The sequence below is a fragment of the Nicotiana sylvestris genome, chromosome 5 (genome assembly GCF_000393655.2).
Source record: "Nicotiana sylvestris chromosome 5, ASM39365v2, whole genome shotgun sequence".
NCBI classification, from domain to species: domain Eukaryota; kingdom Viridiplantae; phylum Streptophyta; class Magnoliopsida; order Solanales; family Solanaceae; genus Nicotiana; species Nicotiana sylvestris.
The window spans coordinates 157,306,284-157,322,519 of NC_091061.1; the positions used below are offsets into that span (position 1 = coordinate 157,306,284).

The following is a 16,236-nucleotide window of genomic DNA, read 5'->3' on the forward strand; positions in this document are numbered from 1 at the left end:
TATACATAGGGTGAAAAAGTGTACCAAACAATGCATTACTAATACACAAAGTTTTAATGCATGCATTATTTTCTCTAACACACTCTACCAAACGACCTCTTAGATTCTTGCCAAGCAATGGACAACTAGATTTGCTTGCCTCTTGACCCAAACCAAAGAAATATTAGGATTTCTCCTTATCAAGAAACGACAAACCTCTAAAAGTACTCCAAACTCTGTAAAATTTTCAGTTGAGGAGTTACAAGAAAGCACAGTTTCCTGGGCATCACATGCAACTATACTTGGGACACTAAAATGTTAAATCAACTAGATGAGAGCAAAATGTGAACCCATAATTTCAGCATATGCCTAACATTGATACAACTCGAAAAAATGAACAAGTTGCAGCTACAACCTGACCTGCTGAATTATGCACATAGTCCATGCTTCACTGCAGCCCGAAGTAAGGAAGACATCTGCACCTATATTGCATTTTTAGAGCCAATGTGGAGGCCTAGACCAAGACGGGTCCGCAACCCGAGTTAAAGCACTCACTAGACCTCCCAATCGCTTTTCACTAGTGACAATCTCCTATTCGCTTAAAAATTACGAAGCTTCAAAGATTTAGTTAAAATAATAGAGTTTCTGACCAAAGATTGTATATGAATTTTTCCCGAAAAAAGTCGAACTAAAATCTAATAGATTTAAAAAATCATGTATCAGGTGAAAAAAAGGAACGAATATATTTATTAGGTGACAATAATAAGGTTTTATACGTGAAAAAGACCTTTTAAAAGTAAATGCTTCAATAAAATTCATCACCTATCAATTTTTGTATAGCAATTAACTTCATTTATATTACACACGTTTATCATGAATTTCATGTAAGTTGAGACGTGCTATCATTTAACAAACAAACGAAAATACTTAAATACAACATAAAAGAACTCATCGAATATTTATGTTGTGGCAGTAAAATTTATGTTTAAAATAATTCAAGTAGCAGCAGATAAAAAAGTAATTCAATTAGTAACTAAAAGATGCATTTTTTTGATATTTGGAGTTTTTGATCAACTCCAACTTGACTATGGAGCCATGAATAAATACCCAAAAAAAGGCACAAATAAAACTCCTTATTCTTTCAATTTAACTTATAATATACATTGATAACATATAACAACAACAATAACAAACTTAGTATAAATAACCTTACCTTAATCTTATAAAGGTAGAAAAATTATTTCCAATAGATTCTCGGCTTAGGAAAAGCATATTAATAACATAATCTTTTTATATTATTTGATTTAAATAATTTACAGAATAGATAACTGCCTATAAATATATGGAGTAATTGATTAATCTAGAAAATAAAGTTGTAACATAGTGTAATAGGTAAAAATACTAACTAGTATAATTTTCTAACACTTCAATATACATAAGTGCCATTGTAATTCCCTTTCAAGAGAAAAAGATCCCATATAAGTAACATAGATTTCAAAGTTGACCATCATTTTGACAACACAAAGAAGAATAGAGGATCCATTTCCCAACCAAGACACACCCTGTCACAGGCAATACATTTGTCCACCATTGTCAACTACCATTAATCCTTTTTTTCTTCTCCCTATTATTATTCATTTATTACTTTCATTCCTTTCCTTACACAACCCTTTTCATTTCCCCTCAATTTCTTTGCCTATTCTTTCTTCTTCTTGCGAAAAAGTTGAACAAGTCTTCACACCAAAAGAGAGGAAAAAAAGGATGGGTATGCCAAGAAACACAGGTGGGGGAGGAATAGCAGTAGTGGGTATTGATATGTTAAGTGAAAGAGCAGCAAAGATGAGAGAAGCAGTACACAAGAGTCAGTCCATTACAGACAACATGGTTTCTATTTTGGGTTCTTTTGACCATCGTCTTTCTGCTCTTGAAACTGCTATGCGTCCAACCCAGGTAACCCCTTAAAGTTTGTTTCTTTGATTTTTATACCTATGGTTGTCTTCTTTTGTGTTTGATCAAGAAAATAGTTGCTAGAGTTTTAATCTTTTTGATTGTTTCAAATTGAAGATCCCATGTTCTTGAAATTTGGATCTAGTTTTGCTACCAAATATATTTGGTGCCAACCACCAACTACTAGCTGTCGTTACTAGTAGAGAAAAAGGGAAACAAAAAAGACATGGAAACTAACTATTTAATTCAAATTTGGAACTAAAGTAAGGTGTGATGTGTGAGTTTGGATTTGGGTGGGGGTGGGGTGGGGGGTATTTGCTTGGGAACTAAAGTGATTTTTGCTTGAAAGGATCTGAATGTGGAAAAATATGAGATTTTGGGCCGTGTTTCATTTCTAGATTCCATTTTGAGCTAACTGGGCTGAATGAAATTCTTACACCTCTCTAATTTTGAATATGTAAAACAAAGTATCATTTTCTATTGTGTTGGTTTTGTTGTTTTTTTTCCTTTTTTTGGGGGTGCTACTTGCTTGGGAACTAAAGTGATTTTTGCTTGAAAGGATCTGAATGTGGAAAAATATGAGATTTTGGGCCGTGTTTCATTTCTAGATTCCATTTTGAGCTAACTGGGCTGAATGAAATTCTTACAACTCTCTAATTTTGAATATGTAAAACAAAGTATCATTTTCTATTGTGTTGGTTTTGTTGTTTTTTTTCCTTTTTTTGGGGGTGCTACTTGCTGGGAACCAAGGTTATTTTTGCTTGAAAGGATCTGAATGTTGAAAAAGATGAGATTTTGGCTTATGTTTCATTTCAAGATTGGCATTTTTGGCAAGCTGAGCTGATTGAATTCTGACAACTGATCTAATTTTGGTCAAGACTTGGTAATTTGTTGCAATAGCATTTTTGGTCATATTCAGTTTTTGCCATTTATTGATTGGTAGTCAATCTGCTCTCTGTAGATTAGGACTCATGCTATCCGGAAGGCTCATGTGAACATTGATAAAACTTTGAAGGCTGCGGATGTTATACTGTCCCAATTTGATCTTTCTCGTCAGGTTTGCTTTAACTTCTGATTTGTCTCAATGGTTTGTCCAATTCTGGTGGATTTTTTGTTTTGTTTCTGCTAATCATGACATGCATTTAGTAGCAAAGTTTTGGTGCTTTGTTGCTAGAGTTCTGATGAATATTTTTGGATTTCACGATTAATGGTTCACTTGCAGTGTGGAAAATGGTTTGTAAAAGTAACTAATCTTTCAGATGCTCATCAATATGATTACTAATTGTCATTTTATATGGAGATGATATGGATAGTGCCTAATTTTACAATAAATTTCAAATTTCACCAGCAGGAATTATCCATATGTATCCCAGAACAAAAAAAGAGAGTAGTTTGAGGCTGAGTTTATTTACAGTACACCCCAATTGACTTTGGCTTTGACTAGTAAAAGATGTTAGCAAAAGAACAGAAAACGAGTTTAGGATTTTTACTAATAAAAAGTTGCCTTCTGTAGAATATTTCGCCGGATAGTTGCAGTCATTTGTTCGATGGAATTTGTCCAAACTTTGTGATTCACTTCTACTGCCAATGTAGTAGTATTGCTTTTAATTTTTGGATCTTGACACAAATAGCCGGCCGGATTCATTGTTTATTTTTCTTCGCTGATATACATAGATTATGCACAAATTATACACGGTTATACACATTTTATATGGATTAAACATATATTATACATCCACATGCTATTTTTAGTTTAAGGTCTTGAGTGAGTGGCTATTTAGATCAATTCTTTTTTATTTTTTGATGAATGATGACCAAGAAATCCCCGAGGTACAGTGGTCACATGGTTTGAAATAAAGGATTTAGACGTATTGTTCTCCTTCATGAAGGCCTAAAATGAGCACTTTCACATTTTCCCCCCTACCAACCAAAAGGGGCACCCCATCACCCTCGCCTTCTTGCCGTGCACCTCACTTTAATGTTTTGGAGGGTTTATTCTCAAGGACACTTGTATGAATTAGTCATTAATTCTTGTTGCCTGTAATTCTTGGAATAGAAAATATAGTTACTCGATACATTTGGATCAAAGGAATTATTGTCACCATAAAAAAGGTAATCATGACGCCAACATTTGCTATTCAATCCATAGGAATTTCGTTTCACCGCTAGCATTATAATTTGGGCATATGAGAACCCTGCCTCATCCTATCTTTTCAACGACGATTAGCAGTTTTTAGTAATTGCACTCGACATTATGGAATTGGAATCTCTACGGACAGCAATGAAAGAGGGAATCATGGGTGGTATTGCTACCTTTGACTAGTAAACTGTAAACACTACAGCTTTTTCCAGAGTCAAATGAGTTTCACTGGAATGTGGTTTCAGATTGTGGGGTTTTCTTTGTGTTAGAGATGTAGGGTAAACGCAATCTTCTCTGGAGGTTAAAAAGGAAATAAGGAGAAAAAGAAAGATCCACCGTCAAAATGTAGTCCTCTCTTTCTTGTCTGATGCAAAATTGAGTTACTTTTGAAATATTTTTTTTCAACTTGGAGCTGCTCAACTCATGGTTCCATCACATGTAGGCGGAGGCGAAAATACTTAAAGGTCCACACGAGGACCTAGAAAGTTACCTTGAAGCAATTGAACAACTGAGAAACAACATTCGCTTCTTCAACAACAACAAAAGCTTCAAGAGTAGTGATGGAGTGCTCAACAACGCAAATAGCTTACTTGCTAAGGCTATTTCAAAGCTTGAAGAGGAGTTTAAGCAGCTGTTGTCTTCTTACAGGTTTGTTGGCATTCTTCACATTCAAAGTATCATTATTATTCTTTTTATAGAAAGTAAACCATTCAAAGTATTATTCTTTCTCATCCAAACGGAAAGAGTATATATTTCATAATTTTGTCTCGACACCTTCTCCTATTCTTCCATTTATTCCTTTTCTTTGTTCTCTCCATTCATTCCTTATTTGGGGGGTTATCGATTTTTCAATATTCGACTATCAATGGTCATAATGATTATAGTTTACTTCTTAACTTTCATGTAAATTGTAGCTGTAAAAATATATGGAAACTAAGTATTCAGTTACTCTTCAAGTTAGCCTTTATGTGGGCTGTTATTGTGGACTAATAACATTTTTGGGTTTGAGACTCAAGCATTTTCTTACTAGTCTTCTCATAAAGATGTAACTGTCCATTTCACAATCTATTTTTGGGCTTATGTTTTTGATCTTCACTCTGGTCAATGGATATACACTGAATATGTTTCACCAATGAAGTTCTGTTCTAGTGGTAAAAGTTAAGGCCCAAAGACCTCAAGGTCATAGGCTGTGTTCTCCCTAAAAGTAGGGTAAGTTGTGTTGTGTATCATAGTAAGTTCTACCAGAAGTGTGGGCGGCTTTACATTTGTCTTGGCCATGTTGTTATCACTTGCTTTGCAATAGTTTTGCATTATACTCCGCTGCTCGCTGTGCAGTGGTGAAATTTGAGGGGCTTTATATTTGTCCGTGTGTATGCTGTTATTTCATTACTTGCCATGCTATTGTTTTGCTTATCAGTTGAGCTTTGACTAAATCTGAGTTCTGCTTTTTCAGCAAACTATTGCAAACTGAGCAGTGGTGAAATGTGGACCGTGGGTTTGGGGGGGGGGGGCTTTATATTCGTCCGTGTCTGTTATTCATTACTTGCTGTGCCATTGTTTTGCATTTCAATTGAGCTTTGACTAAATCTGAGTTCTGCTTTTTCAGCAAACCTGTTGAACCAGAACGTCTTTTTGAATGCCTTCCAAATTCAATGCGACCATCATCTGGATCACCAGGAGACTCTAACGGTAAGAACCATTTGTCAAGTAGTCATGCTGAGCATAATAACGGAACAGATAATACCGTCTATACACCACCAACTCTTATCCCTCCAAGGATCCTGCCGCTACTGCATGATCTAGTCCAACAGATGGTTCAAGCTGGTCATCAACAACAGCTGGTAAAAATATACAGGTAAATATCTGTTATTTAACCGTTATATGTGATGTTGAGCAATCACAATTTTATGTTAAATCCACCTACTGCTGTGAAAAAGCTGAATCCTTTCTTTATTAAGCCAGAATAAGGTTTGCTGGTAAACCTTGAGAAATTTGAAGAAACAAAGAAAAAGAACAAAATAATTGCTTTGGTTGTGATTCTTGAAATCAATGTTACTGTTTAAGAGATACAGCCCTACTCATGAACCTAGTTTCAATGCACAAGTTGGATCCCTTGTCAAGGAATGACATGATTCTTTTTTGCTTTGTTGGGGGGGGGGGAGATGCAGGTTTGTAGTCTCTTTAATGGAGTCATATAATGGGATATCGTCGTTGGATTGGTAGAATATGCCCTTCTCTGTGTTGACGGGAAGCATTTTGTTTCTGCCGATGTTCTTATATTGTGATTGACCTGAGATTGGAAGATTGAGTTGGAAATAATAAAGGGTGAGGTATAAGTATCATTACCTTGAATTAAGTCTTGTTATGGAGTGGACATGGTGCTTCCTTTTGCTATTGCTGTCTGTATAAAAAGTTTCTTGTGTTTTTGTTGTTGAACTTCATTGTAGTATTATGAAGATTCTTATATACATGTCGCATCAATTTTCTGTTAAAGCAATGCTTCCTTAGTTCCTCTGTTGCCTTCTTTTCTCATTCTTTCAATTTATAAATTGCTGCCACAGGGATACCCGTTCTCCTGTTCTGGAAGAAAGTCTTCGCAAGTTGGGAGTGGAAAAACTTAGCAAAGATGATGTCCAGAAGATGCAATGGGAAGTTCTGGAATTTAAAATTGGGAACTGGATTCATTTTATGCGGATTGCTGTAAGTTTTCTCTAACAACCTCAGTAAGTTGGAAAAAATTGGCATTTGACTATCTTATGATAACAGGTCAAATTGTTATTTGCTGCGGAGCGAAAAGTTTGTGATCAAATGTTTGAAGGATTTGAGCACCTCAAAGATCAATGTTTTGCTGAAGTTACTACTGGGAGTGTTGCTGTGCTGCTTAGTTTTGGTGATGCAATTGCCAAAAGCAAAAGATCACCTGAGAAGTTGTTTGTGCTTCTAGATATGTATGAAATAATGCGGGAACTTCATTCAGAGGTATGAACATTAGCGACAAGCTTTGATTTATTAGATTGTGGCAAAGTGGAAAAAGTCAAGTGTAAAATATAGTCTAAAATTTTCATTAAACCTTTGTTGCTGAAGTCCTCAATCAGGTATCAATGTCTTTAACGTGGTGACAAGTGACAGTGGTTTAATTGTTACCTTGTATAGTTTAAGCAAGTTGTTAATAGATATTTGCTACAGATAACGCTCTTTAATTGAGGATGTTAATATATTACTTGACTCACATGATTGATAATTAAGCCAAAGCATGCTCCTGGTTCTTTGATAAAGTAGTACGGGCTTCTATACGGTTGTTCCATCTTACCTTATACTTGTAGGCTTAAAAGCTGCCTACCATCCGGAAGATATAATATTCTCAAGTTATGCCAGTCTATTGCTGAAAGACTACTGACTATTAAATGGATATGGCCCCAAATGAAATTTTGCATGGTCTGAAAACATGGTGATGATATGACAATAACAAATGGAATATCAGTCCTACTAGAGAAGTATGGTGTAAGTGAAGTAAGCACACGGAATCGTAGTAGCTCAGTTGGTTGGCTACCTGAATTTTCACCTGGTGCCTGGTGGTGAGGGTTCGATTCCCCACCTTTTTATCCCCTTCCCCATTTCCCCTTCCCCTGCCCTTATGTAATAACTTTTTTATTAAAAAAAAAAGGAAAAAAAAGTGACAACAAATAGTAAGACTGAATTATGATTGTATGTTGCTTACAACAGTTTGATCCATATATAACAATTAAAAGGAACAGTTTGATCCAGTATGTGTGTATATATTTGTGCTGAATGCCGTTTGACTTATTTTGGCTTAAACAGGCCTCTCTTAGGACAAGTGAGGCTTGCTCAGTTGGTAACGCACCTCCACCCACGACCATTAGGTCCTGGGTTCGAGTCACCCTGGAGGAGAAATGTGGAAACACTATAGATCCTCCTAATTTGGGAGGGAATTTTTTTATAAAAAAAAGGCCTCTCTTCGAGGTCTGCTGCATTTCTCTGGTTGCATCCTATATCTTTCTAATGCATCCCACAATGTTTTAGGTGTATCTTTTTTCATCTTTGTCAACTTTGTAATCTTTTATCAGCCTTCTGGTTTAATACACATGAATATTGTGGATTTTCTGCAGATTGAATCACTTTTTAGAGGTAAATCTTGCAACGAAATCAGGGAATCTGCCTTTGGTTTGTCAAAGCGACTTGCTCAGACAGCCCAAGAAACCTTTCGTGATTTTGAAGAAGCTGTCGAGAAAGATGCAACCAAAACCGCCGTATCAGATGGAACTGTCCATCCCTTGACGAGCTATGTGATTAATTATGTGAAGTTCCTGTTTGAGTAAGTTGTCTCAACTAAATGATGTTTCTTATATTCATATAATTAGAAGCTTCTTGATACTACTATACCATGTTTCTTCACTAGCTAGTGGAACAACTTGTAGTGTGCTTTATCCAGCTTATCTCTTTAATGTGCCGGAACGGGACTTCTTTGGGAAAAAAGAACTTGAATAAGTTTGTTTTTCTGAAGGAGTCGTCATTTTCTATCAGGAACGCTAAAATAAGAAGTTTTCTGCAACTGGGAGAATTGTGTGAAACTAGTTCAAACTACCATGTCTTGCATTCTGTGGTTCTCGTGATTGTTTTTTCCGCGGAAGGAGTGGATGTACAAGATGCTCGATTTAAAGTTTCATGGATGTTGATGGTTTCACGAATAAATGCATTAGAAAGACAAGTTGCAGATCTATCGATCTAGAAGTGAGGTGTATGAATAACGAGCTTCGGTCCTGAGGCATTTAGATATTTATAAAACACTAGTCACAAAAGCAGAGCACTAGGGTTGAGTGGAAGAGTCTTTTAGCTTTGTGAATTTACATGCAAAATTGACCATAAAATATTAAGGAACTCGCACATTGCTGCATCACAAGATTGTAAAGCAGTTGTTGGAATCAAGCTTTTGGCTTGATGTGAGTTGGCTGATGCCTCAGAGGTAAGGAGCATGCTAGTGGACGTAATGTTGTGAGAAAAGGAAACCAGAGGGTATGGACTATTGTTCTAAATGCTGTGAATGCCTGTGATGTGGGTGCTATGGAGCAATGCCTGTGATGTGGGTGCTATGGAGCAACAGCAACCGCTGTATGTTTGCTAATAAAGAACATATCACATTTAAGATCCAAAAGAGAGTTTGATTTTTCCTTCTTTGGAATTAAAAAATGCTCTAGGTAGGAAGTTTCCGGCAGTGATTGCAAAAAATATAAGGAAGAAACCATAAAGGGGATGCAGGGTGAGGCAATAAGGTTATAAAAAATAATACACCAAAAGATGATATAATTTACATATGATTTTCCCAACTGGTTGAGTTACCAGCAAGAATAGTGTGAAAGGGATCCGCCATTTTTCGAGAGTGCAAGAATCAAACATTACTTGTGTATTATTTACAATGGTTTCTGTGGGTAGAGTGGCTATTTGTGCTTCTATTTAGTTTTAGCGGCTACAATGCTTCGTGCTTTATAACTATCTGATACGAAGGGAGATAAATGAGCTTTTACTTGTTAAAATGTTTGTTAGATGTGTAACTGCGGAGTTCTTGTCCTCATCTATTACACCTCTTCTCTGCTTAAACATTTAAATATACTTCTGTTTGAAGCTAAATATAACCAAACCTGACAAGTTGTGTGACTCTTTCTGTTCAGCTATCAATCAACGTTGAAACAACTGTTCCAAGAGTTTGAAAATGGAGATTCAAATTCTCAACTAGCTTCCGTCACAATGCGCATAATGCAAGCTCTTCAAACCAATTTGGATGGGAAATCTAAGCAGTATAAGGATCCAGCTCTTACTAACTTGTTCCTTATGAACAATATTCACTACATGGTCAGATCTGTTCGCAGGTTCGTTACATGCTCGGTGACTGCCTCAGTATTAGTATAATTTCTTGGAAATTGGTGCTTATAATTTGTTTCCTTCTAGGTCTGAAGCCAAGGATTTATTAGGTGATGATTGGGTTCAAAGACACCGGAGAGTTGTACAGCAACATGCAAATCAGTACAAAAGAATTGCTTGGGCAAAGGTATTGATTTTCTTGCCTCTCCCTCTGCATTATTTCTTTTCTGAAAGAAAGGAAAAAAGGAAAAAAAAAAAAGAGACAGAGAAGAAGCAACAAAATATTAAAATCTGAGCTTACTCTCTGATCCGCAACATTTATTAATGCTATTCAAAGTTGAAGTTAAGTTAGTGATAATACCTTAAGTGATTAACTTTTGACATGATGGTATGTGTGGGTATTATCTTCATTAATTTTCTCTTATTTGCTGCTCCATTTGTGATGTCTAATTACGGTCACTTGAATTACTTTATGTTTTTATGTAATTTTCTATGGTGGTATTTACTATTTGTTCTTTTTTTTTTTTCATGTTTCCGAAAATATGTCTCCTACAAAGGGAACACTACTAAATATTACAAGTAATGCCTCTCAAATAGATAGAAGCATATTGGCAAAACACCAAAACACTAGAACACGAAATCTTTGGCACTTCCATGTGGTATAAACTATGTGATTGTTGAAAAGTTGCACAATAAACTAACCGATCGCTTTTCCTTTATGCATCGTTGTCATCATCATCATTTTTTGGTATTTTCTTCTTTGATTTTTCGTGCAATTATCCTGGTTATTTTGATTTGCGTTCTTCTTCCAGGATTCTAGGATTGAGTGAACTTATCTGAAAAGATTGTTCTTGCATAAACTAAACATAGTCAATAACTTGTTTTTATTTTGAAGTAGATTCTGCAATGCCTCTCGATTCAAGGGCTAACATCATCTGGGGGCAGTAACTCTATGGGTGTAGACGGACAAAATAGCAGTGGAGTTTCAAGAGCGCTTGTAAAAGAAAGGTCCTTCATTTCTGTAGCCGAGGCTAACTTCATGATCAAATAAATAATCTTCGTTCCAGTCCGTTAAGCATTTGGTCATTGTTTACAGGTTGAAGACTTTCAATATTCAATTCGAGGAGCTTCATCAAAGACAAAGTCAATGGACAGTCCCAGACACCGAGTTACGAGAATCATTGAGGCTTGCAGTTGCTGAAGTCTTACTGCCTGCATACAGATCTTTCATCAAACGATTTGGGTATGATATCTTAACCAATTTCGTTTGTATTTATTTTTGGCATGATGGTTTTTGGAAAATACTTGATATGGAATCACAAGAGGATTGTTGATCAATTGATACATTTCGACTGTGTGATCATTAGCATCCAAAATTCGTTGCCTCAAACTTTATGTTTAGTCAGTTTGGCTGGTAATTTTTTTTGTATGTAAGCATTACTTCTTTTGCGAGTAGCAATTATTCTTATTGTGTTGATTGAATGTATTTTTTTTTGCAATAGGCCAATGGTTGAGAATGGTAAGAATCCCCAAAAGTATATCAGGTACTCGGCTGAAGATCTTGAACGTATGCTTGGTGAATTTTTCGAGGGTAAGACGTTGAATGAGCCAAAACGATGAACCTCAGACTAAATAAGCTAGCTTCATTCGACACTATCTTATGCTGATTCGCAACGTAGTTGTTACCTGATTGAGTTCTTTCGCCGAGTTGATGGCGGCCATCTGGTTCTTTGTTTACTACTTCTGTGGTGTAGTATCTGCAGGTTGCAAGAAAAGTTTCAGGAAATAAAAGTGACAAGAGTACATATGATATGAGAACTGTAAAATGTAGTGTTTTCTTTTAATTTTCTCTAGTGGTACAAGTGTTTGACATGTAACATTTTGTACAGAAAAATTTGTCTTTATTCGTTCATATAGGCTTTTTGCGTTTTTTTTGGGGAATTGTGACAGCTATTCTACGATTGAAGTAATAATGCTAACTGGGTTCTCCTAATCCAATATTTAACAACTTTTACAATTTCAGCATTAAATTCATTTAAACTATGGTTCAATTATGAGATTTGTCGAGATTTTAGTAGGTCTTTCAATACTATGTATTTATATTTTGTGTCGAAAGTTATGGACAGTAGGCTACACCCCTGCCCCCTGGATAGCGGCGCAAAATGATCATATTTAAATTTATTACTTGAATTTAAGTCAAATGTTAACTTAAATCCTTGAAATTTAAACGCCTGTCAAACATAACCTAAAAATGTTTCGTGGTGAGATAAAGATCTTTGCGGGGGATTTATAATTTCCTTGAAATATGCTTTTGTATTGTTCTTTAGGACGCTTTATTTGGCAATTTGATTTGGTCGAAATCATAAGTAATTCAAGAGTATATGATTTCTTTTAACAAATTGTACATCTTTTCTGTACATTTCACCTAACAAATCGTACATTACTGTTTTTTTAACAATTTTCCTTTTGGGTAACATTTCACTCAAGAAACTGTACATTACTAAGATAAGCGGGTGTAGTTACTAGTATTTCATCGCCAAATGAGGAATTGTTCAAATATCTAAGTATAGTCAAACTTCTCTTTAACAATCTTGTTTGTTACGAAATTTTTTTGCTGTTATAGTAAAGTGTTGTTATAGAGGACATATATTATATCATAATATAATATTCGGTTCCGAAAAAACTCGACTTTTATAGTGAATGATGATTATATAGGGATGATATTATAGAAAGATCCGACTATACTAGAAGGTGGACAAGACTTTAACACGAAAGGGCCAAACCATCATCAAATTAAGAGCGGTACGATATTAACGGTTCCTACATTCTTAGTACTGTAAGATATTTCAAGTTCAGCTTTGGAAAAAAAATAATTCCTTCTATAAGAAATGTTAATTTCGTCATTTAGTGGGTCTTTGAGACAGGCGAATTTAGTACTCCATAAATACTTTCTCTGTTTCATAAAAAATAAAATTATTATTATTATTTGAAGAAGCAAACAAATTTTATTTGACCATATTTTTTGTAAATAGTTTTTAAATATTTTAAATTATTAACTATTATGACTTATAATATTTTTTATGTAAATTTTAAATGTATAAATTTTATTTTTAAAAACTTTAAGAACTTATGTTCAAATTTACATCGAACATTAATCAACATGATAAAGATTCAAACAAATTGTGACGGAAGAAGTATAAGTAAGAGAACCTAAAGGGATTTTTACATACCTATACGCTATTGGAATTTTATTATTCTCCCCATTCAAGTTTCAATTTAATTATATTCTATATACAAATTTACCAATTATATACACTTTAGGAATTAAATGAGTATCCCTTTATATTAGGAATCAATTATTTCCCATCCTTATTCTCTCTTCCCCTCTCTCTCTCTCTCTCTCTCTCTCTCTCTCTCTCTCTCTCTCTCTCTCTCAATCCCTAATTCCAGTAATATAGAGCAAAGGAAAAGAGAGCAACAATTCCACCATTGACAGCCATTAAAAAGCTTTGAATTCGAATTTGGGTTTTCGAAAAATATTATCTGTTTGAATTGGGTATTGTTGCAAACAATTGAGAATTCTCTCAACGTCTCTCTCTATCTCCCAATCCCTAATTCCAGTAATGTAAAGCAAAGAAAAAGAGAGCAGCAATTCCACCATTGACAACCATTAAAAAGCTTTGAAGCTTTGAATTCGAATTTGGATTTTCAAAAACCATTATTTGTTTGGATTGGGTGTTGTTGCAAACAATTGAGAATATTATTTGGAGTTTATATCTCAATTTTGAGGGTATTTTGGTAAAGACTAGACTTGATTTTGGCTGAATTTCAGATTGAAAGAAGAAGAAGAAGAAGACGACGACATGACATACATTATACTTACGAAATTGCAGTAAAGTTGTAGAAAAATTATATTCTGCTGTAGTTATATATATATATATATATTTTATTTAAATATTATATGAAAGTTGAACAATATTGTATAAATGTTATATAAAAATTATATTTAAGTTGTATATAACTGGGTAGAAATAATGTATGAAAGTTGTAGATAAGTTGTATAATTGTAATACTCATTAAAAGAAAGAGGGTAATTACGTAATTTACCAAAAAATACAAATAAGATTAAATAGGGCAAGCCCTACGCTAGCTAACAGAAACGAAAAAGGAAGAAAGGGCCGAAGCCCCTCTCTCTTGCAACAAAAATCAATTCTGCTGCGTAAAACCAAACAGAAGCAAAAAAGAAGAAGAAAGGAACGAGTCAGAATTAAAGCGAAAAATCAAAAACAAATACAGAAGGTGAGTTGGGAAAAAAGCTTGATACCGTAAAAGAAGCCATTTCCATCCATTATTTGTTCAAATCTTCAGGAACTTATTCCATAAATTTGAGAATATATTTTAATGGTTAGAGTTAAATAAGGAGATTGGCAAAAGTCAGTGAAACCAGGAAAGATATGTATAAATTTTTGTTAATCTTTGGCAATCTGTTGAGGAATCTTAAGCACGAATTGTGTCTTACGGGTATAGCTTGAGCTTCTCTTTCTGGTAGATTTTAATTTTGATTCTCATGATTGGGAGATTCTACAGAGAAATAGAAATTACACTAGTTCATTCACACTTGAGAATTTTCTTCCTAAAGAATCAATAGAACTTTATGAATTGGATTAATAAAATATATGAATATGTTGGACTTGATAGATTAGTAATTACTCATAGGTGGGTAAATATAATTCGGCGAATTAAGAGTCAAATATGAAACCTCGAGGGTCGGGTATTCTAAATTAGCTATGAACTAGCCTAAATAAGGAGATTAACATAAAATTGATATTATGTAATTATAGATTGATTGGAGGAATTTGTACGAATTGCTCGAGGTGAACCATTTGATATTTCGGCACGAGTACTGTGAGTAGTAATCTTACCGCAATTTGTATTTTCATAACTTGCATGATTTACACATGATTTTTAACATGAATATGTTACCGATTATTTTAAGTTGCATGTGGGACAAGTCTTTTACTCGATATCATACCGAAATAGTTATTTGAGAAGATTACCGTTGTTTTAAATATTTTCGTTGTCACTAGATCTGTTTTACCGTTACCTGAATTTACTGTTATCGAAAAGAAATTATATGATTTGATAAGAACTGAAATGCCTTATATTGTTTTAAAATATTTTCTATGAGTATATACGGATTACAGAGACAAGTATAAATGGGAGTAGACATTGAAGGATCCCGTAGATAACGGCGGGTTCGTTAGACCTGGTGCACCTTGTAATTACAGATTACCGTTATAACCCTCGCTAGTGGGAAGGTAGAACTAACATACCATTACCGATTTTCCTCGAGTAGGGACTACTGTTATATTTGACTTCTTGTGTAGAAGTCCACAGTTATACCGATTACATGATTCATTTATTGAAACCTCCCAAATATGAATATTGATATTAGACAGTGGTTACCGAGCTTATTACCGAACTGTTAATTGTATTATACTACAAGAAAAGCATGACGAGACTGAAAATTAGTTATTGTTTCTGAAAGGGCATTTTTATGTTATTTTTTGTTTGATATACTAGCATGTTTTCTCACTTGTCCCCAATAAAAACAGTTGTGGTTAAGTGTTATTACTCACTGAGCTAGCGACTCATTCCCCGCTAATTTTTTTTATAGAGACAAAAGTTGACGCATGCGGGGATTTCGTTAATTAGAGCGCACATGTTGAGAATTCTTGGTGAGCCTCGCACTTGTTCGCGTGGGCAAAGATTTTTATCAATTGTTATGGTCTTTTCTTTGAATTCTTAGAGTCGCTCCATAGTCATTCTTTTAGTGTCATGAGTATTATTTTGCTATTAGTCTTATGTCGAGTATCGTTCTTTATTATCAAAGTCGGAGATAAATTAGTATTTCTGGTTGTTAGTGGGTTGATTAGTAATGGTGAAGACTATTTTGGTTAATTAATAAGTTGTCGATTGTTTGAATTGCTATTAGGGTGTTTGGTTGTTGATTTGAGACAGAATTGTTTTTTGGGATAGTCCAAAAATAGGGGAAACTCTGTCCGATTTTCTGTAAAATACTGATGAGGCTTACTTGCGAGCACTTGCTCCTAAGCGCCGGTCTCGATCCTTAATTGGGTCGTGATAAAGTTGGTATCAGAGCTTAGGCTTTAAGTCCCGAGACATAGAGCAATGTTTAGTAGAGTCTTGTTCATGGGTATGTAGGCGCCCATACTTATGATCTTGAGGCTACTGAATATCTAGGAATGTTTTGCCTTCTTTCATTCTTTGATCGT

At 34.7% G+C, this 16,236-nt stretch overlaps 1 protein-coding gene across 1 annotated transcript; it reads left to right on the forward strand.

Moving 5' to 3' along the window:
• Positions 1-1,496: 1,496 nt before the first annotated feature.
• Positions 1,497-11,994, forward strand: LOC104211360 (exocyst complex component EXO70A1-like). Its single transcript, XM_009760402.2, has 12 exons — positions 1,497-1,929; positions 2,888-2,983; positions 4,509-4,714; positions 5,673-5,921; positions 6,628-6,766; positions 6,833-7,045; positions 8,194-8,399; positions 9,751-9,948; positions 10,028-10,127; positions 10,839-10,948; positions 11,037-11,183; positions 11,443-11,994. The coding sequence occupies exons 1-12, from the start codon at positions 1,741-1,743 to the stop codon at positions 11,558-11,560; spliced, it is 1,971 nt and encodes a 656-aa protein (XP_009758704.1). The 5' UTR covers positions 1,497-1,740; the 3' UTR covers positions 11,561-11,994.
• The last annotated feature ends 4,242 nt before the right edge of the window (positions 11,995-16,236 follow it).

Bases quoted from the DNA above. Each gene is read 5' to 3' on its own strand.
- LOC104211360 (XM_009760402.2), top strand. From the start codon at position 1,741: ATGGGTATGCCAAGAAACACAGGTGGGGGAGGAATAGCAGTAGTGGGT. The intron at 6,767-6,832 runs GTAAGTTTTCTC...TTATGATAACAG, and splicing joins TTCATTTTATGCGGATTGCT to GTCAAATTGTTATTTGCTGC. The intron at 10,949-11,036 runs GTCCTTCATTTC...CATTGTTTACAG, and splicing joins AGAGCGCTTGTAAAAGAAAG to GTTGAAGACTTTCAATATTC.